Source organism: Rhamphochromis longiceps, linkage group LG13 (genome assembly GCF_057381845.1).
Source record: "Rhamphochromis longiceps isolate RC_006_pf linkage group LG13, R_longiceps_female_GT1.1, whole genome shotgun sequence".
Classification (NCBI taxonomy): domain Eukaryota; kingdom Metazoa; phylum Chordata; class Actinopteri; order Cichliformes; family Cichlidae; genus Rhamphochromis; species Rhamphochromis longiceps.
The window spans coordinates 10,553,363-10,577,461 of record NC_140569.1 but is presented as its reverse complement, the minus strand read 5'-3'; the positions used below and the strand labels follow the sequence as shown (position 1 = coordinate 10,577,461).

The 24,099-nt window shown below is 39.4% G+C and overlaps 2 protein-coding genes across 4 annotated transcripts; one reads left to right on the top strand and one right to left on the bottom strand.

Moving 5' to 3' along the window:
• The first annotated feature begins 652 nt into the window (after positions 1-652).
• On the top strand, positions 653-10,759 carry cfap36 (cilia and flagella associated protein 36). 3 transcript variants are annotated; one of them, XM_085427546.1, is made up of 11 exons: positions 653-1,013; positions 1,373-1,437; positions 1,564-1,665; positions 3,622-3,736; positions 3,826-3,913; positions 5,880-6,039; positions 6,624-6,714; positions 7,008-7,189; positions 8,089-8,263; positions 8,666-8,785; positions 9,227-10,759. In XM_085427546.1, the coding sequence occupies exons 1-11, from the start codon at positions 908-910 to the stop codon at positions 9,238-9,240; spliced, it is 1,218 nt and encodes a 405-aa protein (XP_085283672.1). In that variant the 5' UTR covers positions 653-907; the 3' UTR covers positions 9,241-10,759. The 3 variants fall into 3 exon arrangements, with proteins under 3 accessions (XP_085283672.1, XP_085283671.1, XP_085283673.1); XM_085427545.1 differs by having other exon boundaries at positions 8,089-8,253; positions 9,227-10,757; XM_085427547.1 differs by lacking the exon at positions 8,666-8,785 and having other exon boundaries at positions 656-1,013; positions 8,089-8,253; positions 9,227-10,710.
• Positions 10,760-11,265: 506 nt separating this feature from the next.
• ppp4r3b (protein phosphatase 4, regulatory subunit 3B) lies at positions 11,266-22,816 on the bottom strand. Its single transcript, XM_085427544.1, has 16 exons — positions 22,367-22,816; positions 21,782-21,837; positions 19,651-19,749; positions 18,822-19,445; positions 18,030-18,107; positions 17,681-17,797; positions 17,445-17,561; positions 16,758-16,889; positions 16,169-16,271; positions 16,046-16,087; positions 15,496-15,654; positions 15,150-15,319; positions 14,930-15,069; positions 14,497-14,642; positions 14,277-14,416; positions 11,266-13,965 (listed from the first exon to the last, which is right to left on the bottom strand). Exons 1-16 carry the CDS (start codon positions 22,506-22,508, stop codon positions 13,861-13,863), a joined length of 2,370 nt encoding a protein of 789 aa, XP_085283670.1. The 5' UTR covers positions 22,509-22,816; the 3' UTR covers positions 11,266-13,860.
• Between the last annotated feature and the right edge of the window lie 1,283 nt (positions 22,817-24,099).

Below are 24,099 nucleotides of genomic sequence, written 5' to 3'. Positions count from 1 at the left end.
ATCATTTGTTCCCATTTCTTTAAATCTATGAAAATTCCCAAAGATAACATAGTTTGATCAACACAAAAGAGTATTTTTTGGATGATCAATGTATTTCCCAAACTGCTAGTGGCTGAAAACATGACATAAGTTGGCAAAATGTGCAAGAGAACAGGAGGACAAATTAATTCCATCATCAGACCTTCAAAAAAAGAGAATAGTAAAGGCTGATTCCCAGCATAATATAAAGAAATGAGGGGTTACTCGAGATTTCTGCATAGTAATATTTTTAAATATTTAACACTCATACTATTTATTTCATTTTAACTTATATTTCTACTATATGTAATTTCATTTTTATGTGAAGCATAAAAACAACAAATAAAGGGAGTAGAATCTGAAAACGTTTGGTTCACCATACATTGCTTTTTGAGATAGCACACGCTAAATGGTAACAAAAAGTACAAACAAAAGACTCAGTAATCTATATACAATGAGCGAACGATGCAGAATTAACTTTTGTTTTATCTTGTTTTTGTGATATTTCCAGCAACTGCAGGTTTGGGACTGTGGGGAGTTTTTAATGCTTACTTTAGCGGCTTCTCCGTCTCGGTGCCAGTGGAGGGCTCTACTTCGTCCAGGCAGAAGGAGCAGCTGACTGACGTAATGGTTACCTTAGCAACCAATTAGGCGTCACCACTCACCATTCTCAAATTCATGACTGCGCATTTCTCACCTTGTCCAGAACGGAAAAAGCAGCCTCCGAGACTCATGCGGACTAGTTAATGAGGGACGATAAACCAGATGTGTTTTCCCATCTGTGTGAGCTGTGCTGCACGCGCCGACCTGAAGAACAACACTGTGTCAGGGCTGCCGCTGCTGCCTTTGTTGTTGTTGCTGCTGCTTACGCCCGCCAGCTACGACCAACATGGCTGAGGACGACAGTGAATGGGTTTTAGAAAGCATCGTTGGCTACCTTGGAAGTCCCGAATGGGTCGTTCCTGTAACGGACTTTTTGGAAAACAAATGCACAGGTAAAAACAGGTTATGAGGTGATTTTAGTCTGAGACTAAGCCTCTCTGGAGCTGTGCACCGTTAGCGCTGCGGCTAAGCTAACGCTAACGTGTAACAGCGATGCTGTCTGATAGTCTATCCACTCAAGTTTAGTACTAGACTTTCTCCTCCTGTACATTTACATATGATACGAGCGGAAACAGCGACAGCAAATCTTACGACACCAAATACAACAAACATCTGCATATAAGCGGACCTATAAACAGGTTTTACATGTTTAACTTTTCTGCGTGCTAAAGTCAGTGCATCTAGCTAAGTCTATAAAATATTTCCGTGGACACAATTCATTTCTGTCAACTGTGTGTTTTCAATATTTCAGTTTTTGACGACGAAGATGAGAATAAGTTGGCATACACAGAAATCCACGAGCAGTATAAGAAATTGGTGAGTTCAATTGTGATTACTACAATCTGGCTAATGTCGTGCATTGCCTCATCAGCATCAGTCAGTAGTAGTTTCATATTGCTGACTCGTCAGAATGGACTGGTGTGAGCTGCTTTGCTTTCGTAGGTGGAGAAGCTGTTGGAGAATTACATGCAGGAGGTTGGCATCAACGAGCAGCAGTTTTCGGATGCGTGTACTTCTCCCTTTGCCAAGTCTAAAGCTCTGGAGGTACTCTAAGCTTCCTGCTTGCACACCACTGTCATCCTGCCAGCTAACCTGAATTGAGAATCAGGGATAGGATTTGCTTACATAAGCCCAGTGTTGCTGGCATCAAGCCCACTGCTTGATGCCAACAACACGTTTTTAAAAAATGAGTTTGGAGGGGTTTCCATTTAAGTTGAAACATTCACAGTCTTGCGTTATACAACATTCCAGCTGTCTAAGGCCGTCTTTGCTGTGTTTTTTGCTGCATAGTTCATCAGATGTTTTCAATAGCTGACAGGTCTTGACATGTCAGGTACTTACTACTTTTCAGATGCTGAGTTTGGTTGACATTGTCTTACTGAAATAAGCAAAGCCTGTATATATATTGTGCTTTTACAGATGCAAACTCATTCACCCCTACACCACCATGGATACTGGCGATTGAACTGTGCACTAAGTTAAATGATTCTTTCTCTTTTGGCTGAAGGCATAGCATCTATACATACATCTATACATCTATAAATTCCAAAACGAACTTCAAAACCCAGAGGGCAGTGTTTTTGTTTTTTTGTTTTTTTTATTGTCCCCTAGTTTACCTTAAATGAGCTTAGCATCCAGATAAGTGTTTCTGGATTTGTGTAGGTACATTTTGTCTTTGCATGATAATTTTAAGCTGCATTTATCAATGCAAGTTGTGATCTGACAGTGTTTGTTTTGGAATTATTCCTGATCCCATGCTGATATTCCCTCCTGAAATCCTGAAATCATGGTCATTTTCCAGATTTTCTGAATCTTTAGCCGTTTTAAATATCAAAATGATGAAAACTCTTTGCAAATGTATTTCTGAACATTTGCTCTAGCCCTTTTATACAGACTGCAGAATCTCTGCAGTCATTACTTCTAAAAGATTTGGTATCACTAATGCACTGTTTTTATACTCATTCTGTTACTTATCCTGTTGCCAAATAACCTAATTAGTTTGAGATGTTTGTCTTTTGTTTCTGCTTTTTTATCTGTTGCTGTAAACATAGTCAAACTGAGCTTTTTCCTCAGAAAACACATTTCTTAGTTCTGAATTGAGCCATCAATTAAGGAAGGGTTAAACGGTTGTTTCCATTTTATCACATTAGTTTAGATTAATGTAAGTCCTCTGTAAATACTACAACCTTAGCACCATGAAGTGTTATACTGTGTCTGAATGTTTATTACACAAAGCAGACCTATCAAAAGAAATCATCTTCAAGCTGCACTTCATTAGGAGTCACTGTGTTTTCAGTCTTCCTCTGTGTTTAGTTATTGAGTCAAATACTTCACAATATAGTTGTTGTTTTTTTTTGTGTTTATGAGAGACTGAAACTGTTTTGGTGAAACTGATGAGTTGCCAGAACTAAAGCAAAAATGTCCAAAAATATAGACCATGTTCATGGATTACCACTGGCAGTGATCAGTTGGACGACATTGGAATTGTGAAGAAAAAAAAAAGTCTAATTGAATAGATTTTGATGCAGAATATAATTTGAATTTTACAGTTGTGTCTCTTCTATAAGCACACACTCAGTCTTCATTATCATGTGATATGAACACAAACTTTTTACATAGTTTTTATTGGACTGAAGGCCCAGTAAGGTTTGTCCATGATCAACAGGACACGCTACTCTTCCATGGCAGTATTTAATAAACTAAACTTGCACAAAGTGATCACCTGATGAGCCTTCACCCAAATTATGTTTAAGGTCAGGGTGATATTGGTTGTTTTATGGAAAATTTTCATTTTCACAAGAATTGCTTCTCCTCCTGCATTGTTCAGAGTTTAAATTCGTCTTGGATATGACATTGACATTGCCTCATTGTCTTCTCAATACATAATAATTCTCAGTAGTTTGTTCAATAAAGCCAGTCAATGAAAACAACAACTATTTCACACATTACTACAACCTGTGAACGGACTACGTCACTGATGTTGGTTTTTTTGTTCTTCAGGCAGTATTCCAGCCAGTTCTGGCTACAGATGACTTCCAGATCTTTCGCTCATTGATGGTTCACAAGAATATGGAGCTGCAGCTCCAAGCCCTCAGGGTCATTAAAGAAAGGAACGGTAGGCTGGATTAACATGTAAAGCAAATCCAAACACACACTTGCAAAGCCAAACGCTCAGCTGTAGGTTAAATGTCTTCGTGTGTGTAGGGGCCCTCCCAGAGTGTCTGACTGATGGTGTGGACGTCATGACAGAGTTGCAACAGCAAGAGATGAAAATCCTGCAGGAGGTTCTTAAGTAAGTCGCTCTGTCATTCTTGTGGTATCTGACTCCTTCAGTGTTTGACATAACATTTACTGGTGTCCCAAAAATAAACTTTTAGTTGTTGTGTAAAGCTATTCGAATGGCCGATTTGAAGATTTAGGATTGTTGATATTTCAATATGTGACTGTAAGAAAACCTTTAGTGAGTGTCTGGTTCAGTTAGTTTGTTTCACAGGTGAATCAATCAGTGAACGCCAAAACGAGCCAGTACCTGCTCAACTATCTTTCCCCACATAGTTTTTTACTGACTGTGGACCATCACTAGTTCTGTTGAACCTGACATCTCATTCACCCTTTCTTAGAAACATCCTCACAGTTCACTGTGCCACCTTAGTTAAGAGCACTCTAATGTTTTTTTTTAAATGCTGTGGCTCTTCGTGTTTTTATGGCACATCTGTTGAAAGGATATTTTAGAAGTCCTATGAGCCAGATTTTGAACAGTCTCTGACGGGAATTTCATGGAAACAGTTTTTGATCATTTCTACAACAGAATAAAAAAGTGCTGCTCTATTTATTTGTATTCCAAGTTAACATTAATTAGGAATGTATTTGCTTAACAACTCTGACGGGAAGTTAAATCCCCATTTTTTTCTCAATTATTCCTAACTGAATAGATTCTTTTTCTTTGTATTTAGGCTGAAATTTCACATTTACATTAGTCAGTAGGTGTTTACTAATTTTACTTTTCAGGTAATTCAGTTAATTTTATAGTACATATGAGGCTTTTGTTCCTCACTATACCATTAAGAAATTTCCACATTTTCTTTATGCATCCATTGCACTTCCTGAAGGCTTCCCGAAGCTCCTATCACTCTTCTCTAATGGGATTTTGCTATTGAGTGCCTGGCCAAGTAGAACACACCGAGTCTAATGGGACCACAGTTAAGCTCCTTAGGATCCAGCTAATTTAGGTTGGAGGGATTGACACTAAACAAGCAGCTGAGAAAAACGATGGTTTCATCCCTTTTGTCATACCAGGGAACCTTATCAGCGGTCCACTATGCTGCCCCTACTCCTCTCCAGGTTATCAATAGTTTCTTCTATATAAGTGGCATCATAAAGGAATTGTTTTACGTAATCTCTGATTGGAACTGCATCACTGAAGCTGACGCTTATTTTGATGACGGGTCTTAAACTAGTATTAATTCTGCAAGTTTATGTTTAATTGTTTTATCCTCAACAGTTCAAATGTATCTATGTTCTGTCAATATCAACCTATAAAAATCCTCACAGGATTTATGACTAGGCACAGTTCCAGTCACAGTATCTCTGTGTTTCCATACACCTACTTGTAAATGCTTTGCAGCAGTCTCCACTGAGACAATTTAGGCTATTAAATAAATCTAATTAAAGGATCTGGCTGTGATTCCCGGGTGATGCCTGGGAGCTGGTTGGGTCAAAACGGGGTTACCACATGGAAATCCCTGTCGCGGCTGTCTTTTTCTAGTTTCTACTGGTGCTGTCAGCCAAGGGCTAACTGGACAATAGAACAGGCTTACCTCTAAATTGTCAATGCTCTTATCAATCCAATCCAATCCAATTTTATTTATAAAGCACTTTAAAATACCCAGCACAGGAACAAAGTGCTGTACAGAAAATAAGTTAAAACAATAGAATAACAAAAAACAGCAAATTAAATAAATAAAACACATAAGACATAAAATTAAAACAGCCCTATGTTAAAGCAAAAACAAGATAAAACAGCATCGAATCACCTAAAAACAAGTAAAATAAAAATAAAAAACCAACATCTCACGTGGTGTCAAAGGCCAAGGTTATCACACCAAAACTACTGAACATACTGTGAACCCCTTCGAGAGGGCTCTTGACCAAAGGCTTTGCAACAGGGCTGAAATAGTGAAGTTTAAACAGTTAGTTGGTCCTAGGCTTATGTTGAACTCTTTCTTTCTTTTTTTTCTCTCCTGCTTATTCCTGTGTAGAAAGTCAAAAGAGGAGTATGATGAGGAAATGTCCAGGAGGCTGCTATTAGAGAAAGAGGTTGGTTCCACCTCCAGTGGCTGCTCTAGTAAGCTAATGGCAGAGTGTGATGAAGCCAAGAATACCTCCTCCGCCCTCAGCCAACACATCAGCCCTGCCAAGGTGAGGCATCATGAGCACTATGAGTTAAATAAGACCTGTGAACCAGCCAAATAGTGCATCTTAGTGAGGCTTCTTGTGCATGCCAGTGTTACCTTTTGTTGGACTTTATCTCACATAATCTCACTAACTACTTTTCCATTGAGTGCCTGAGCTCAATTCTTATTGTGAAGTCCCCTTTAACTTTGAAATCACTTTTTTATTAATGTGCTATTTAAATTTCACCAAGGTGAAAGCATGGGTTAATGATCAGCACACCACACTGGTAACTGGAAAAACACAGTATAAAGTTGAACCATCCATGCAGTAAGATTTTAATCAGGGATGTATTAATAAGTACACTGCAGTTTACTAACTAGAAATACAGTAATGCCAGTCCAGCTGTGTCTGTGATAGCTAACAGAGAGAAAATGCTGGTAAAACTAAAATGCACAGTAGACCTCTGCTCTTAACAGATATAAATACCAGCCTAATTATTGGATCATTAAGCAGCTTTGAAGTGTTTGTGCTTTGTGGATTTTGCACATTATTTGGAGACAGTTTAAATGTTCATTCATTCTTTCCATCACCCATATCCCCACCTGTAGGTCAACAGTAACCCAGTTAGAAAAGAAGGGAGCAAGACAGCTGCTACAGGAGGTGGTGCTGAGAGGAGTAGCTCCTCTAAACCCACAACAGGTAAGTTAGAAGAGAAGACAAACACTTTGCGACCAACTGAACTCTTTCTTTCTTCTTGTTATATAAAATTACCCCACTATACCACATTATTCTTGATCTCCTGAGCTACAGACAACCCACATAGTCAGATGAGAAACATTTTTATTACTGGAAATCATGTAAACGAGCAGCATCAGTAGTATTACTAATGTTGCAGATAACATGTGAAGCTTTTTAATCTTTTGTTTTATTTTAAACACACAACCAACACGAGAGTGGCAGCTCATCAAAGTCATTTGTGTATGTGCCCACAGATCGTGGTAGTGATGCTGTGGGATCCCGAGTTCTGCCAGCTGTGAGAGCTCCTGTGAAGTCTGGTGAGCCCTCCATCAGCAGCAGTCCTCATGCCGGGGAGCAGAGCAACAGCAGCCAGACTACAAGCGAGGCGTGGCTGGAGGAAGCACACAGGGAGGCTGGCTTCTCTAAGCCATATACTGTGAGTCTGTGAGACTGCTGACCTACCCCATAGATTACAGGAAATCTGCGCATAACATAAAAAGCGATTTGCCTCATCCTCACTCTGAAGGAAAGATCAGTGCCAAAGCACAATTGCACTCTAAACAGAAGGGTTTAATATTTCCTTTTAGGTAGACAACAATTATTTAGTTTTAAACAACTGAATTACCTATTACTGAAAGAAAACAAAATAAAATACAGATATTTTTTTTACTTCCCTACCTAACATAAATATGTACAATAGATACAGATACAGATAATCACAATACAATACAAATTATGACCTGCATTAATTTAAGGGAGGAACACCAATGCATAGACTGTATATAAAAGACAGACAGGTGTTGTCGGTGATTTCACCAATGCTTTGTAAGGTCTTGTTGTGAATGTGACCACCAATCTTCAGATTAGTAGGTGACCTGCGTTATCTCCTGAGCTACAGCCAACCCACATAGTCAGATGAGATACATTTTTAATGCTGGAAGTCATGTAAACGAGCAGCATCAGTAGTATTACTAATGTTGCAGATTACATGTTTTGATTTTTGGTGTTTTTAAAAAGGACTCAACAAACATGCAGTGGGTGTAACTAAGAGTTTGAAAGAAATGTAGAGACTTGACAATAACAAGTTTACATGCCCTTATGCCTCATGTGTGAGAGATTGCCAGTTTGAAACTAGGAGGAGACTAAAGCTCCGCATGCTAGAATGACTAGTAACAGTCCCAAGCCTGGATAAATGTGAGGATTGTGTCAGGAGGTGTAAAAGTCTGTGCCAAATCAAATGTGCAGATGTACTGTGGAAGCAGTTTGGGAGATAGGAGAGCAGCTGTAATTGCTGTTGAAATATAATAATTGAGCTTCACCTGCGTTTCTCTGCAGGAGTTATCAGTATCACAGCAGGAGCAGCTCCAGCAGAGGGCGGCATATCTGCGTCAGCAGAGGGACAAGCTGCACGCGCTCCGAAAAGAGCAGCAGAAAACCAAGCAATCGTCCTTGCCGGAGGAGGCACCCAGCAGTCCCACACCAGCACCCAGCACTACCCCGGTAAATGCAGGTCCTCGCCTCCTTCTCCATACCTCACTTCATAAAGTTGCTCATCCAACTGCTGCAGGCAGTTTGGCACAAATTCTATCTGTTGAAACAGGGATTTGCAGTAGTTGTGTTGAAGTGAATACATTGTTTTTGATTAGACACACATTCATGCATTAATACTCATAGTGGCTTATTAAAGTTCTTCAAAGTTATCTTTAGAGATTAGAAATTTAAGTTTGACGCTGGTTATGAATTATGCCTCACCCAGGACCAGTTATCCAAATTTCGCCTGATTTTCTTAAACCTACATTTAATTTTTTTGTCTTCTTGTTTTTTCCCCTTCCAACTTGTTTTATTTGCTTCTTTTTCTTGTTCTTCATTTCCACCCACTTCCACTTGTGTCTGCTCTGGACTGGCCTGTTAGGAGGCAGTGGGTCAGTCCCAGAGAAATGGGGCCTGTTCCCCTCCTCATCCTCCTTCTTCTCCTCCTCCTCCACCTACTCCTCACTGTGCTTCTCCAGCACAGCACTCCTCCAGTCAGAAGGTGATCCATCAGCTGCCTCTGATGTTAACAACTGTACTTGTTCATGTCTTGTGTTCATCTGCTTTTGCTTTGTAGTAATCATTCCCTTCATTATCACCAACTAAAGGTCTGCATCTTTTTCCCCCCTAAATTAATAATTTTATTGCCACAAACTGAAGAGAATCAGATCTTGATTTGTGTTGACTGAAATCATCGATCTTGACTCAGTTCCTATTCCTTATTAGATGCGATTCTCTGTCAGCACCTTGTTTACCTCAAAGTTACAGGATTACTATGCCAATGTTTCCAGTACTAGCTGCCTGTGTTTAGTTTTCTTGCTTGTGTACTGTATGTAGACACATGTGCTTGGTTGTATTTTAGTCGCCTTTCTCGCTGCTTTTTCCACTTTCCCTATTTTGCTGGTGAGTATTGACTGCTTCCTGGTCTGGTCTCTTCTCACAGGAGATATCTGCTGAGGAAAGAAAGAGGCTGAAGAAGAGAAAGCACCTTGCCGACAAGCTGAAAGAGGAAGTGATCAAGAAATGACTTCCCCTCAAAATGCAATATTCTCCCTTATATCTTATCTATTTACTCTGGCAATCAAACACATGGCTTCCTTTACACTGCTGCATATTTCGTAATGCAAATCTTTTCTCTTTTCTTTCTAAAGACAAAAATTATGGGCTCTTCCATCTTCTGAGTTCTTTTCTGTGTAGCAAAAAGAGCATCTTTGTTTTTAAATGACACTCATTACTCTTAACAGACCACTGCAGTATTTAAAGGTCTGATAGCTACTTTCTGTATTGGACTAATTTCAGAAAATGTTAATTGAGCTAAAGCACAAGGGGCTGTGTGCTTCTGTATATCAAGCGATATCCTGACAGACTTTAATTATACTGTGGGGATCGTGGGTTCAGGAGAAGAGTAGGTTGCCCCTAATTGCAGGTTTGGTGGTGCGGCCACAACCCCACCACATGCCAAAGTGTGTTTAGTGAGCAGAACGATGAACCCCAGTTTCTTCTTGATGGCAAGGCAGCACCTTACTTGGCAGCTCCACCTGCACTGGTGTGTGAATGCATGACTGAGTATAGCTTCAAAGCACTACTACTTAAAATGTGCTGTATAACTGCTACATTTGTAGACCATTGGTTGAAAAAGTGGAATAAAAATGTTTTTTCAGTCTGTACACTACTTTTTAGAAATGTCTAGCCATTGGACAACAAATCAATCCAAACAGGTATTAATTATTTTTGTCATAATTTGACATTTTTAAGCAAAATTGTGAAGATTTGAATATTTCTTTTGTCACATACCAAGGTAAAGAGGATATTTAGACATTTTGTACTTTTCAAATAAAAGGGTGTATAGTTGTATTTTTTTTCCTCGGTTTTCTAAAATTGAAGGACAATTAAGAAAATAAGCAGAAGATATGCAACACTATGCTCGTCAGTAATGGTACAAAATCTTGCTTCACAGTTTCTGAAACCCATTTTGCTACTTTGAAACTAGTCAATATGTTTGGAGTGCTGGATTTGGATTCAGACACTGGCTGATTTCCTTCTAGCAACAGTTAACAGTAACTGGCCATGACGTGATGAATCAGTGAGTACAGATTTGGGAGGACTCTACGCTGAGGTAAAGGCAGTATTAGTTGGATCCAGTGCACAGATTGTTTTCCACTGTTAGCACTCCCACAAGGAAGCTGGTACGTCGTTGGCAGTTAAGAGAGCTGTGCAAGTTGTCAAGATGACCAATCACATGTTCATACAGGGGCCAAGAGAACAGTGCGCTGCTTTCTACGAGTGCTGTATTTATCTGCAAACCAATCAAGAGTCTTCACTTCAATCAACCAAAATGCACCAGTTTATTTGTAATGTTGTTATTGTGTATGCTGTTTAATAAAAAATATATTTTTTAGAAACAACCTGCAGTCTAGACTTGAATGTATATATATATAAAAACCTACCCACTTCAGTAGTTAGACCTTTTAAGTACTAGGTTGGACCCCCCTTTTGTTTTCATAACTGCCCTAATTATTGCGGCAAAGTTTGTCCAATTTTTTAAACCTGTGCAAACAGTAGCCTGTTTTCTGTTCTCAGCTGATATATGATCTTCTACTGCTGCAGCAAGATTCAGTGTGTTACACATTTTTCCTGTTACCAGTGTAACAAAGCAGCCTGGCTACTCTGACATTGACAAGGCATTTTCATCCAGAGAACTGCTGCTCACTTCTCTTTTTCAGACCATTCTCCATGAGGGCCAATAGCGCAGGCTTTTTGTTCTCCTGCTCTTATCTCTGTAACTTTCCATGCAATTCAGCCAACTGATATACAGTGCATAGTAAAAGAAAGCACATATAACTTTTCAGATGTTAAACCCCATTTTCTTAATATTTTCTGGCCTCTTATTAAGCAATCAAAATGCCTAACATAAAATCTAGGACACTTGCAGCTCCAATTGCCAATTGGTACAAAGTTGGTAAACAAAGCTAGATTCACAAGTTCAATGTCAGGGTCACATTTAATTTCAAAACTTATCAAATAAATTCATACAAATGTTAAGAATGGATGGTGGTAGTAAATGCACTTGGTACAAATTCATCAAGGGAGAGCAGAAACAGTCATTGTTGGATGGAACCAACATAGAGGAGGAAAGACAATTCACTGCAGGTGCTGCTCCTGAAAAGCACATTGGCAATAATTCTCTCATTTCCTACCTCCTGCTTTTGTTGTTGTACATGAACAACTGATCTAGCTATTTTTTTTACCCAGTTTAGATTCCCTTCATCTTCCTATGTGCTTGTGTTGGGACCATGAGAGAAGAAGCAATGAAAGAAATGTTCCAACCCGACAGAATTATCCCGCTTCATCACACCGGTGTGTTGTCAGAAATAATACGCACAAGAACCACTGTTTGATTCAAAAACTTCACTGCATTGACTGCGGGGTAAATCATATTTATCATACCTAATAAAAACAGATCATCCATTCAGTCAATGAAAACTTTTTTTTTTAAAAGGACTTAAACTAACTTTTGATCTGTAGGGTTTATTTTTCTTCTTTTTTGTGTTTTTTTTTTTTTAAACAGAAAATGAAAAAAACAAAACAAAAAAACTTGAAATAGGCTTTAAATTTTGGGAGTAAGAAGATCTCAACCAGAGCAGAACGACATTTTGAACCCTCAAAATGAAAACAAAAGCCCCCTTTAGCACCTCAATCTCATTAGAAGAAGTCTCCACAGTATATGTAATATCTGATTATTCACCATCTAGTAGTGTTACTCTGGCCAGACCATAGTATAAAAGATGGACACAGCTTCCAGGACTGAAAAGTGAAACCAGTGTGGATGGGGCCAACTCTGGTTGCAAAAAAAAATTGAAGTTTATGGGAAACCGGCCCTCAACTTGCTTGCCCTATGACCTCAGTACACTTTGTTTATGGCTTCATGGTTTCAATCACTAGTTTCAGGTAATACTGAATAAAACATGAAGCTCACTTTTGTAAATTGCAGTCATTATTAGAATCCGAAAAGAGGATTAGTCAGGGTAGGATCCAGTGTGTGATATCCTTGTTCACAGCAAGATCATCTCCCCCCTTCTCACATCTGGTTTTAAAACTACAAGAGGCTAAGCTCAAGGCTTCATAACAGGACTTCACAAACCAGTGGGTGACGCCACTGGCTACATCCATCTTTTATACCAGCTGTGCCACAACAAGGTGGGCAGCTTTTTGTTTCTGATGCAAGTTAAACTCTGAACCTGAGATCTGTCTGGGAGAAGGATGAACGACTCAGGTTTGCCACCCTTTTAAAACACAAACTGGGCTGATGATGTGCACACTGTAACGAGGACGCCAAGTTTGACTTAAGTACAAAATTCCAGACATCCTCGAAATGTTGACTGAAAAAAAGAAACTTTACTGCAAGTTTTTTTGTTATTTTTAAACCAGCATTTAGGACTTCTCTGTATTTGTACACTGAATCAAATGAACTGTACTAAAGGGTGAACAGTGACCCCACCTTTTTGTGCGACAACAAAAAGAACACAGGCAGGTAGGGGTCTTGCTCCCCTTTCAAAAATCACGTCAGGGGCAAAAGATTAAAAAGAGGAACAAAAAGATCTGTACAGTACTTTTTAACAAAGTCATGAAATACAGGACTTCCTGGCTAACACAGTCTTGTATGTGCGTGTATCATCGTGTGTGTGTGTGTTTGTGTGTGTGCCTCGACCAAACTGACAACATGGCTTTTGAAGGTTTGAGTCCTGCTCCTCTCGCTCTTAGTCTTCATCCCAGTCTCACTGGTCAGCTCCCTTGTCTTAAGAATTTGGGGATTTTTCTATGATGTCCCTCTATCCATGACTAAAGTAAGTAGTTCTCTGGGAGGGCGGCACACACAGCTTCAGCCAGTCAAGCTTTCTATTACTATGACGGCTAGTCCTGCTAGCCTGACTGACCTGCTGTCAAGTTCATACACTGGCTGGTTGTGATCTGACTTCCTCTCTCTCTGGAGCTCATCGATTTGGATTTGAGAAGTATGGAAGGGCTTTTTATTTTTATTTATTTTTTTTAAATAAGAGGTGACAGGCGCAGTGGGGCTCTTGTTGGACTGCAGCTTCCTTAGCCCTGTAGAGCTGGGAACTGCTGTGCCACCAATTCAAACTTCAATGTCTTGTTGGTGTTTAGGGTTGTGGGTGAGGAGGAATAAGTGAGAGCAGGAAAGGAGAGCAGGAAGGAGTGAAAGAGGGGAGAGATGAATTCTCAAAGGGTCAATGAGGTTCTCAGGTGGAAGAAAAGAGATTTGGGAATCTCCCTGAAGAGGTTGTTGAAAAGGAAGAGGTAAACAGGCTGAGACACAGATTGATCCTTCTTTCTTTAAAAAAACAAAAACAAAACAAAACAAAAGCAACTCTTCATCTCCTTTTGCCGAGGGAGAAGCTGGAGCAGCAATCAGAAGGGACTGAGAGAGGTGGGAGCTCATCTTTGTCCATTTCTTCAGTGAGACAGGTGGCACAGGCAGGTAGCCAATGAGACAACCAGAGGAGGGGATTTCAAAGGGACTCAATGTCCGTCCACCATGACCAAAGAGGACAATTCGCCTTAGGAGCTCAAACGAGGCCGCTTCCTTGGAGACTGGTCTTCTTCCTCATCATCTTCCTCTTCATCTTCATCGTCAGGGTAGTCCACCAAACCAACCAGAGCAGTCTAAGACAACAACAAGAGTGACTGTTTCATTTCAACATGTACTTTTGCAGGAGCGCAGGACAGCTATTAGTGCTGAAACATAGTGTTCTAAATTTCACTCACATTTTACTTATTCTGACCAGTGAAGTCAAACAACAAGTAACTTGTGTAACTTTTATCTGCATTCATGTTGTGATACCACTCGAAACATATTGTGCAACACAGAAAATTAAAGACTGTCCTGTGTTATACTGTCCCAAAATTGGACAAAGGATTAGGATAGGACAGGATAGGAATTCAAGTCTTTCTCAGAATGCAACATGAAATATTACCTTGACTACTGGTGTGGCAGGAAGAGGAACAGTTTTGACAGAAGAAGCTGAACTGTTGTTTGGAGTGACGGCTGGTGAGGCAGGTGGGAGGGCAGCAGCTTTCCCATTGTTATTGGCACCATTGGCTCCGTTGGCAGCTCCTACAACACAAACTAGGATCATGCAACAATCTGGGAAAAACTATCCAGCAACATTCATACAGTAAGAGAATATAGCTTACCTTTTTTGGCTTCCATGTACTTGCCGTAGCTATCAGAGAAGTCATCCCCCATTCTCTTCTCCACTGCCTCTCCATCGTCATCGTCATCATCGTCATTGAACCACAACTCTTCATCCTCATCCAAAGACCGCGCATCTCTTCGATATCTACAGTTGAGAAAACTGCTTCATGAGGTACAGGTGTCTACACAAGGGGAAGTACTACCTTGTGGTAATAAGTCTCTGATTAAATATAAATGAAGGTTATGAAGCTGAACAATGATGACAAGCACTAGGGTTAACAGAGGTTGACTAAAACATGCAGAAATTCGGTAGGGGTGTGCACAAAATGGGAATAGAAAACTATGTAAAGTCGGCATATATACATGTAAATTTATGTGGTGGAGTGCATGAGTGATAAAGATCACAGTAAGGGAATGACCCTTGCTTCTGACCTGTTGAGTCTCTGGCTCTGCCGGTCTTTTTCCTGTTCATATCGTCCTTTCAAGCCCTTGAATGTCTGGACATACTCAATGGATTCAAGTGCTTTGTAGAAGTTATCCACGATGTGAGCTATGAGTGATTTGATGTCCTCCTGGAAAGCAAAAGGTGGATCATTATATATTTAATGCAAAAACAAAGGCTTGTTAAAGTAGCCTTTGTGCTTTTACATACCACTTTAATAAACTCAAAGAGCTCTATGATGGCAGAGTTGAGGAGGTTGTATCGGGTCCCATTGTCCAGCAAGGCATTAATGACAGGCTCAAACAGGTTCCCTTTGATGATGTAGCGGTTGTAGTATTCGTCTTTTAGACCAATGATTCTGCGCATGAAACGCAGAGCACCTTGGACAAAAACAGAGCCACTTTGTAAAAAAACGAGGCACGATATGATTCAAAGTCTTATCTGTATTATTTCTGTGAGCTTGGATACAAACAGCAGTTACACAGCTCTGGTATGGTTATATCTGTATATGAGGTTCAACCACAATGTAGTCGCTATCAGAACACAGGGAACTTACAAAGAGCAAGGAACGTGTGCTTTGAGTTCATCAGCACCAGCACTCTTCTAAGCAGGTCTTTGTTCATGATGTAGGTCTTGATGTGATAGGTGTGGTGTTCCACACAAAAGGTCAGAAGCTCCAGGATCAGTGCCAGCAACTGAGCTGTCTGGAAGTTGTCTACACAAATAAAGACAAATCGTGTTAGGACATGCAGCACTGTCCAGGTACATTTCCAAATACAAGCCAGACAGCAAGTGTACAATCCTTTAATATATGGTTTTAAGAGTCATTCCAGATTTTGTGATCCTCAGCATCTTCCTTAATAATTTGAAGCTGTTCCCATAGTCTGGTGACTAGCTTAACATTTTATTTCTTATTCACGTCCTCTAAAAGAAAAAGAACCACACCCTTAGTAAGAGCTGCTGGTCATTTATTTTGGAAGGGTTCAGGTAAAAACAAATAATATAATGATGTTGTCTACTACAAGAGCAGTACTTTCAAGCCACTTCAAATGCACAAATTTCTAACTGTTGAGTAGTTCATGGTTGACAGTTTAAATAACACCCACCTGGGCACACTGGGTTGACCTTTGTTGATCCCTCCTGCAGATCTGAAATGTGATTACATAGATTAAACAGTGAAATTTCCTTTCTTCCAGTCTGTTGTACCCTAGTTTAACTTCCCAGCTCACCTTTTGAATTTTTGTCAAGTGCAGTGTTGGCCAGCAGAGGAGCAGTCAACACGTGCATGCAGTATTTGTAGAAGAAACTCAGAAACTCTGTCTTCTCAGTTTTCTAGCAGAAAAAACAAACACAAAAAAACTTTAATAAGTGTTTAAGGTTTCACTCAGGGGACACATATACTTAATCTAGCGGTGGTAACGGACATGTGGAGACACAGATGGGGGATTTTGTCAGATAACAATGAGGTAGGCACCATAAATGTGCTGCTTTACATCAGTGTTTCTTCAACTGTGAGGCAGGACTCACTGGCAGAGCCACTGCAGGTGGGTAAAAATAATGCGTGAAACTAAGTTGAATAAACTTGACTTTGTAGACTTTGTTTTTTTTAAATACAGAAGACTCCACTGACCCTAATTTGACTAAATTGGATCCTTTCTTCATTGTTAATGACTAAAAAGTGTGGGGAAATGAGTCACACCAAATAAAAGTCTGAGAACAACTGATTTAAATGAAAAAGCAGAGTGATCAACATTGAGCAATGGCTGGAGAAAAAGGAAAGGGGAAGAAATCAACAAAAATCTGGTTGATTTTGCTTACGTTGGTGGAAGCCAACATATTCTCAGGGTCGATGAGTGTCCTGAGCAGACCCATCAGCTGGACAGCTCCCCCCAGCTCTGGGTCAGAGTCACAAATCATCTGCTTAATCACAACATTTATCAGGAGAACATCCTGAAACACAAATACACAAAGCAAACAAAGGAGAAGTTAACACAGTAGCGCGCTCAGATTAAAAATAAATTTTGTATGGCATGAAAAGAAAACTGTCTCTCTCAAAAAACAGGGCAAACACACAGTATTAAAACAAACAAAAAAAAGCCTTCTTGTACACAGAACAGAAGATCAACAGAGGACACTAAAGAAAGTTTGTCTCAGTAATTCTCTATAACAGTTCTGTGTTTTTATACTACTTTATCAAACATGTAAATTGTGTATCAGCTATAAAATGCCTTCAAATGTTATGGCTCTGTAGTAAAAATCGAGCACATCACGTGAGCCCCAACAGTGACAGGCTGTTGTCACAATACAAAACACCTCGTTTCCCTCATTGTTCATAAAGCAAACAGTTTTCCTTATTTAGATTTCACCTCAGTTATGGACTGTTCTACATGCCTGATGTGGTAATGAACTATTTGAAACTGAGAGAGCCTGGGCTGCCAAAACACTGCTTTCATTAAAGAGAAAGTTCTTTTTTTTTTTTAAAAAAAATAATGATTAGATGCTTACATCATCTGTCTGCTGAGGTTCCTGCATGACAAATTCCCTAACCATGGAGGGGCTGAATTCCACCAGGTAAGAGAAGATATCAGTAGCTGCTGCCCTCACCTGCAAGTCATCCATTCCCTGAACAAAAAAAAAAAAAAAAAAAAAAAAGAAGTTAATTCAACTGAGCATTGACCAATCAAAAAAGACTTTTATTAAGACTACCTCAGATACACATTCATGCCAGAACTATAACGTACCATTACTATTTCAAGAGCAGGTAAAATGCCTAGATTTGCCAGAGTTTTGAAGAACGCATCCCTGTTTTGAGGCTGCAACGTTTGTGAAAACGCACAGAATTCTTTGACGAAGTTCACCTAAGGAGAGGAGGAAAAAAAAGGAGATAGATAAATGACAATATAAATGAGAAATGCAAAGATCAAAATAATTAAACCGGTCCCAAATAAAAATCACTGTGCCTACCGCCATTTCTGGGCTCATTTCTCAAACATGGTTATGAAAGGCAACTACTTTGAGGTTTCAACATATGTCCAAAAAAAAAAACAAAAAAAAAAACAACAAGAACAAAAAAAACTTCTTAAAACTTGCCAATTCTCTCCTTTTACTGTCCTCAGTCGCATCATCTGTGAGCTGTGCAAAGACCTCCGTTAGGAACTTCTCATCCTCCTGCGGCACATTTAAAGCCGGGTTAAAACATCAGAACAATAAAGAAACAGGTCTTAAAAATAAACAGAAAATCTAATCCTGACTTGCAATTTCAGCACAACAAGAATGAAAGGCAAATTATTCCAGCAATAAACCCATGAGTCCTAGAACCGTACAGAAAATTAAAATCAGTCACCTGACTGTGAAATGAAAGAATTCTAAGGTCCTGTTTGTTTACACCATGAAAATAATTGTGTGGTATAAAACTTATTGTTCAGAACATATGCCTCACATTTGCACCATATTACAATCCACATACAAGTGTTACAATGGGCCTAAACCTATTCACTCAAAGATTTTGAAAATGTTTTAATGTATAGTTTTAATTGGTCATCATCACAATACAAAACTTGACACACACATCTTACGCATACATTATTTGTACAGTCATTACAGGCTTATACATTTCCATCTGTTCACACTTATTATTTGAGCTTTCCCACTTGATTTAACATTTCACATGAGAATTAAATACATTTAAAGAAAAAATTTTAATTTGGTTTTAAGCATGAGTCATCTTGGTGGACTAATCTACAAGCAGGGTCATTTGTCAAACAAATTTTAATTAGTCACAACATGTACAGCAATACTGTATATGTACTGGCTAAACTACACAGTGGATTAAATAATTAACTCATAATGTTGTTTTATAAATAGCTTGGTTTGAATCCTTACCTGCAACATACTGACAATTTCCACCTTGTTGAAGAAGATGAAGGAGGTGAGTGTGGATAGGAAGTTCTCCTCAAAGACAGATGGTGTGGGCAGGATTATGTCCTGGATGTACTGAACTCTGTATGTCTGGTGGATCTTCTGCCGCAGTTCAGAGTCTGTGATAGGGATCACCTCCTTAAATTTCGCCGTCTTGGTCAAGAATTCCCGGTGGCGTTTAGGTTGAACCAATGCTGGGTCGTACTCCAGGCAGCCCACCACATCCATGATACAGTCGTCAGAGAACATCACCTCAAAGAGGGCTGCTTTATTGAGAAATAAGACGCCTCGGACAATCTCATAGAGGTGATGGAGGCCTTCCCTGTTGTCCACTTCCTCACATACTCTAAAGAGACCCAGGAGTTTCTTGATGTAGCCCTCAGTCATCAGGGCCAGGGCAAGCTTTTCCCTCCGGATGGGTGAAGAAAGGACAGAGGTAACCAAGTCGGCAATTTCCTCCAGTCTGCCTTGCTCACAAGGGGGGAGCTCAACTAAGTGGCTTGTCTCTGGAATCTCCTCAAAGCGCTCTTCCTCAGACTCATCAATGGGGTCCTGGGTGATGTCCAGAGCAGGGTCTCTACCTTGGACCTGAGTCACAAATAAAAGCTATTATTAAATGAACACAATTGATAGTATCATGTGTACAGTCACCTCTTTGCACAGGTTAACGTTTCTCAGTAATTTGTCCAGTACACAAACTATTAAATAGATCAACAGAGCTTGCCCATTGTGGTAGGCTCAATGGAATTTTAGCATCAGTGAAACAGCTGTATGTTCCTGGTTTGAGTTTTACCTGGCAAATTCTTTCCCAGATCTCATCACAGCCAGCCTTTTCCTGGAAACTGAGTGCAAGGTCATAGTTATCTGCTTCTGACCAGACAATCAATGTGTCCTGGAACAAAGACAAAGGATTATTAAACTTTACACACGGACACGCTTAACTCTTTCACGGCAGGCACTCACAGACACACACAGACACTTATTCAAGATACACTTCATTAAATTGTATGTTAACTGAACACATGCTTACAAATGTGTGCACACACACACACAGGCAGCAAAGGAAAATAAAAACGTCAACATTTAACTCCTGCAGACAGAGGATCTTGTGGCTCCGTTATGCCTTCTTGTACGTATTGCTGGCAGGATTTGGGTGCAAATCCTTAAAGTGTATCTGAAGGATAAAGTTTTCTATCCTGGTGGGAATGCACTCCTCTAGCATGACAGTGACTTATCCACAGAGTATGAAAATGATTTGAACAAAAGTCTACAACAGACAAAGCAAGCTAAACACATGCAGAATATCTTTTTTGTACCTAGCTTCACCAAGGTGGTTATCAAATAAGTCAAACAGGGGTTTTTCGATCTAGCTATGACCACATTCACATGAAAGAGGCAGCAATGGCAGCATGACCAACCAGAAACATGAACCGGTCTATTAGCAGCTGAGGGGCATAGTTTATGAATACTATCATGCTATAAAATTAGCATTATATAACATGAAGTAGGTAAACCGATAATACAGACTCGCTGCAACACAACTTCTGTAGCCAAAACAGCAGTGTCAGTCTGTGTGAGAAGAAAAGCGCTGTGTAATTTTAAAGTATTGTTATATATGTCTTAAAGTAATAATGATTAAAGTAAATAGTAAAGTGTGTACAAATTTTGATAATTTAAGGCAACAAACTTAATGTCAAAGATCTGGGAAGACCTCATTACTATATTACAACAAAAAGAAGCTAATGACGTTTAGATTTGCCGCTTCTTTCACTCAGTCTCCGCAATTTGAAATAGTCTAAGGGCAAGTAGAGACAAAATTTAACAAAATAAAAGATTTCAAACTGGTAAGTAGCCAACTTGCAAATGTTTCATGACGTCAGAAACGAAAAGGTTTAAATTGCCTGTTTTAGTATCATTTCAATGTATTACAGCCTATACAACAATAAAGTTGCTTTAATATTGTTTGCAGTCAACAGGAAAGAAGCAAGGAATAAAGTTGCCCTCAAGAATCTCTATTTCTTACCGATGCTGAGACAAACTTCAGATTTTCTTAATATCTGCACACTAAGCTCTAATTGATCTTTATGCATTATTTCATAGAAATAATTGTTCCATGGGACGCGATTTCAAACATGTTGATCTCTTGTCTCAAACATGCCCCATTCCTGAGGAGATTAGGCGAGTGTAAATTACCACAGTAATGTACCCCATAAGAAGTAAACCAGCTCCAAAACACTGGAAATCCAGGATTAAACCTGAAGTTAGCCAGACCCTAATCATTAATAATTCTATAAATTTTTAGGTAATATAAAAGTGTCATATCACAATAACAGTGATACATTAAAAAAAAACCCATGCAACACAACAACAAAAAAAAAGAAAGAAAAAAAAAAAAAACACGCCTCAACATGTCTGAGAACAAGAGCTGCTGTCAGCCTCCAATACCTAAAAAAAGGAAGTTATTCAACAACCTTCAACAAAGAGCAGTAATTTTAAAGACGTGCAAAAATATTTAGAAAAAGGTGGAAAATATTTTTCTTTATTTAGGAACTTGCAGAGTTACAAGGTTAAGGTTAAGTTGAATTAGTTAAATGTTTCATCAATTACAGCAGCTCACTGTTAAAGGAAGGTGGAAGTTGACTTTCAGACACTCAGCTATAAATGTGGGAAGACTTCATATTTATGCCATAATTCTAATGATACCTTGATTTACAAACCGGTGTGGTTCATATGTGGTAATTACTCACGGCATTACCCGATTATTACTCGATACCAAGTTTACAATTGCATCAGTCAGCCAATTTCTACTGTCTCGCCTAGATTACATTAACTATCCAGCAGCAGATCTCAAACCAGTGTTGGGATTATTTAAATATGTGTGCTATCTGTAGCTGAGCCAGACTCAGGTAATAATAAAAACTTACCTGTTGTTTTTGATATGCAGTATTTGGACTTATCTTCGATTCCAATAGCAGTGATCCTAAAGCACAGAGATATAGGTGACTAAATATTCAAACCAGTTAGAAAGCCGGTTCTTTAAAGACGAGGTTTGTTATTCTGCCTGGGAATAAACAGTCATGGCTATGCAAATACACACAAAAACAATCGAATTAAACTAAAATGCTTAAAAACAAAGGTAAAATAACTACAGCAGACCTTAGATTCTATTGTAATAACGTTATGTACTTTCTTTGTCACATACATGAACCACAAAGAGCAATAACAAGTTTATGCGTTCAGACTTTCAGGGGCACCATGCTATAGAGATCCCGTCGGACTAAACTAATAAGCATGCTAGCAACAGCTATTCAATAAATATTTGCCATTTATTGAGAGACGTGCCTAATATTAACAGTTCTGGCACTATGACGGCGAAGTCTGCCCCACATGTAGAAAAAAAGTCTAATAAGGTAATCTGGTGCCCACTGTGGGCAATCGAAGCGCTCTCTCCGAACAACCAGGAGTTAGCATGCTAACCACCGCAACAACTATGCTAACAGGGAACTTACCGTCCGATTCAGCCCGAACTAATAACGATATCCCCCTCAGTCGTTCGACAAATGTAGACGAAACGTGCCCGGTACCCCGATCATCCCATTGCCGATCTTCATTCAGCGTATATACCTTCACTCGCCGCCGAGTGTCCGACATGGTTTAAACGAGTCGGAGCTAGCAGGCTAGCTTTCTGCTAACAAGCTATCACCTCACCCGTCTAGTGTTTTCCTCGACCTGTTAACTTTGTTTCCAACCGCATGTTATAAAACATGCATGTTTAAATTTAGTTCCCAATAGCAACAAAATATATTAGTAGGTATTTCATAAACATATTACGACGTGAATCTACTTATTAAGGGGCCTAATATTAAACTGGAAAATTCTGAGAGAACACAACAACTCTAACGGCCTTCTTGCTAACGTCCACAGACCGCCATCTTGTAATCCGATCTTGTGTTCTTTTTCTTTTTCTACGTCAATCAAGCGCTAACTGCCGCGGGGTCTCCTCCCCCGGGCTGCATCGTCCAATGGCAGAACTGCGGCTCCTCCAGCTCACCGCGTCACCAACGGTAGAGAAAGGTAATAGCACCCATAGCTGTTTGCAGATGTTGGCATAATGTACAGATGTGATTTTGTTCAGCTTGTTTAATTCATAGAGGAAGCAGATACTTACTTAAGCAGAAGATTAACAGAGTTTTTCACGTTAATTAATCACAATCATAACTGACAAGTTTTTTTTTTTTTTACACAAACGAGGAATTTGTCTTGGAAAAAGCAACACTTCAAGCCATGATCTACAGAGAAAGAAAGGAATAAAAGCTTGATGGGTTTTTTTGGCATAAGTTTCTAGACTTCTTGGAAAATATTCCTCAGACAAAAGATTAACTTTTTGGTAAGTAAAACTAACATTTAATTAAAAGAATATCAAAGCAACAGTCAAACATGGTGACGGTAGTGTGATGGTCTGGGGCTGGTTTGCTGCTTTATGCAGCTGATGGAACCGTGAAGTCTGTCCTCTACCAGAAAATCATGAATGAGAATGTCCAGCCATCTGAAATTTTAGCAGACTTGGGTTATGCGGCAAGACAATGATCCAAAACACCAAAACTTCACTGAATGCCTCAAAAAAAACAAAAAAACAAAAACAAAACAAAGGTTTGGGATTGGTCTATTCAAAGTTGGGACCTAAATTAGACGCATGACCTTAAACAGGCCGTTCATGTTCACGAACCTCCCAACATGACTGAATTCAAACTATTCTGCAGAGAAAGGTGAGCCACAGAGGATCATCTGCCTCCATCTCAGTCCATCCTCCTCTGTCACATCAACCTTCCTCTGCATCCATCAATCTTCTCGGAGGTTATCCTCTTGTCCTCCTGTCTGGCAAGCTTCGTCTTCAACATCCTTTGTCCAATATATCCACAAATTACCTCGACAGCCACTCCACCCTGCCTATACTGTCTTGTGCACTGTCTGTTGTTTTGGATTGTAGCCCAGAGGTATTTAAGTCATACACATGTATTCTGCCTTGCTTCTACTGATTTTCATTCCTCCTCCCTCCAGATCTGTAGGCCCTTCCTGATGCAACCCTACACATTACTACTAACACTCTTAGATTAAGGCTGAACAGAGAAACACTTAATTCTTCTGTAAGACTCCAAAGAGTTATTAGATCTTTCCCTGTCCAATATTATGCAATAAATTGTTTTAAATAAATGTTGAAATTTTACAGCTCTCCTGTTATCAT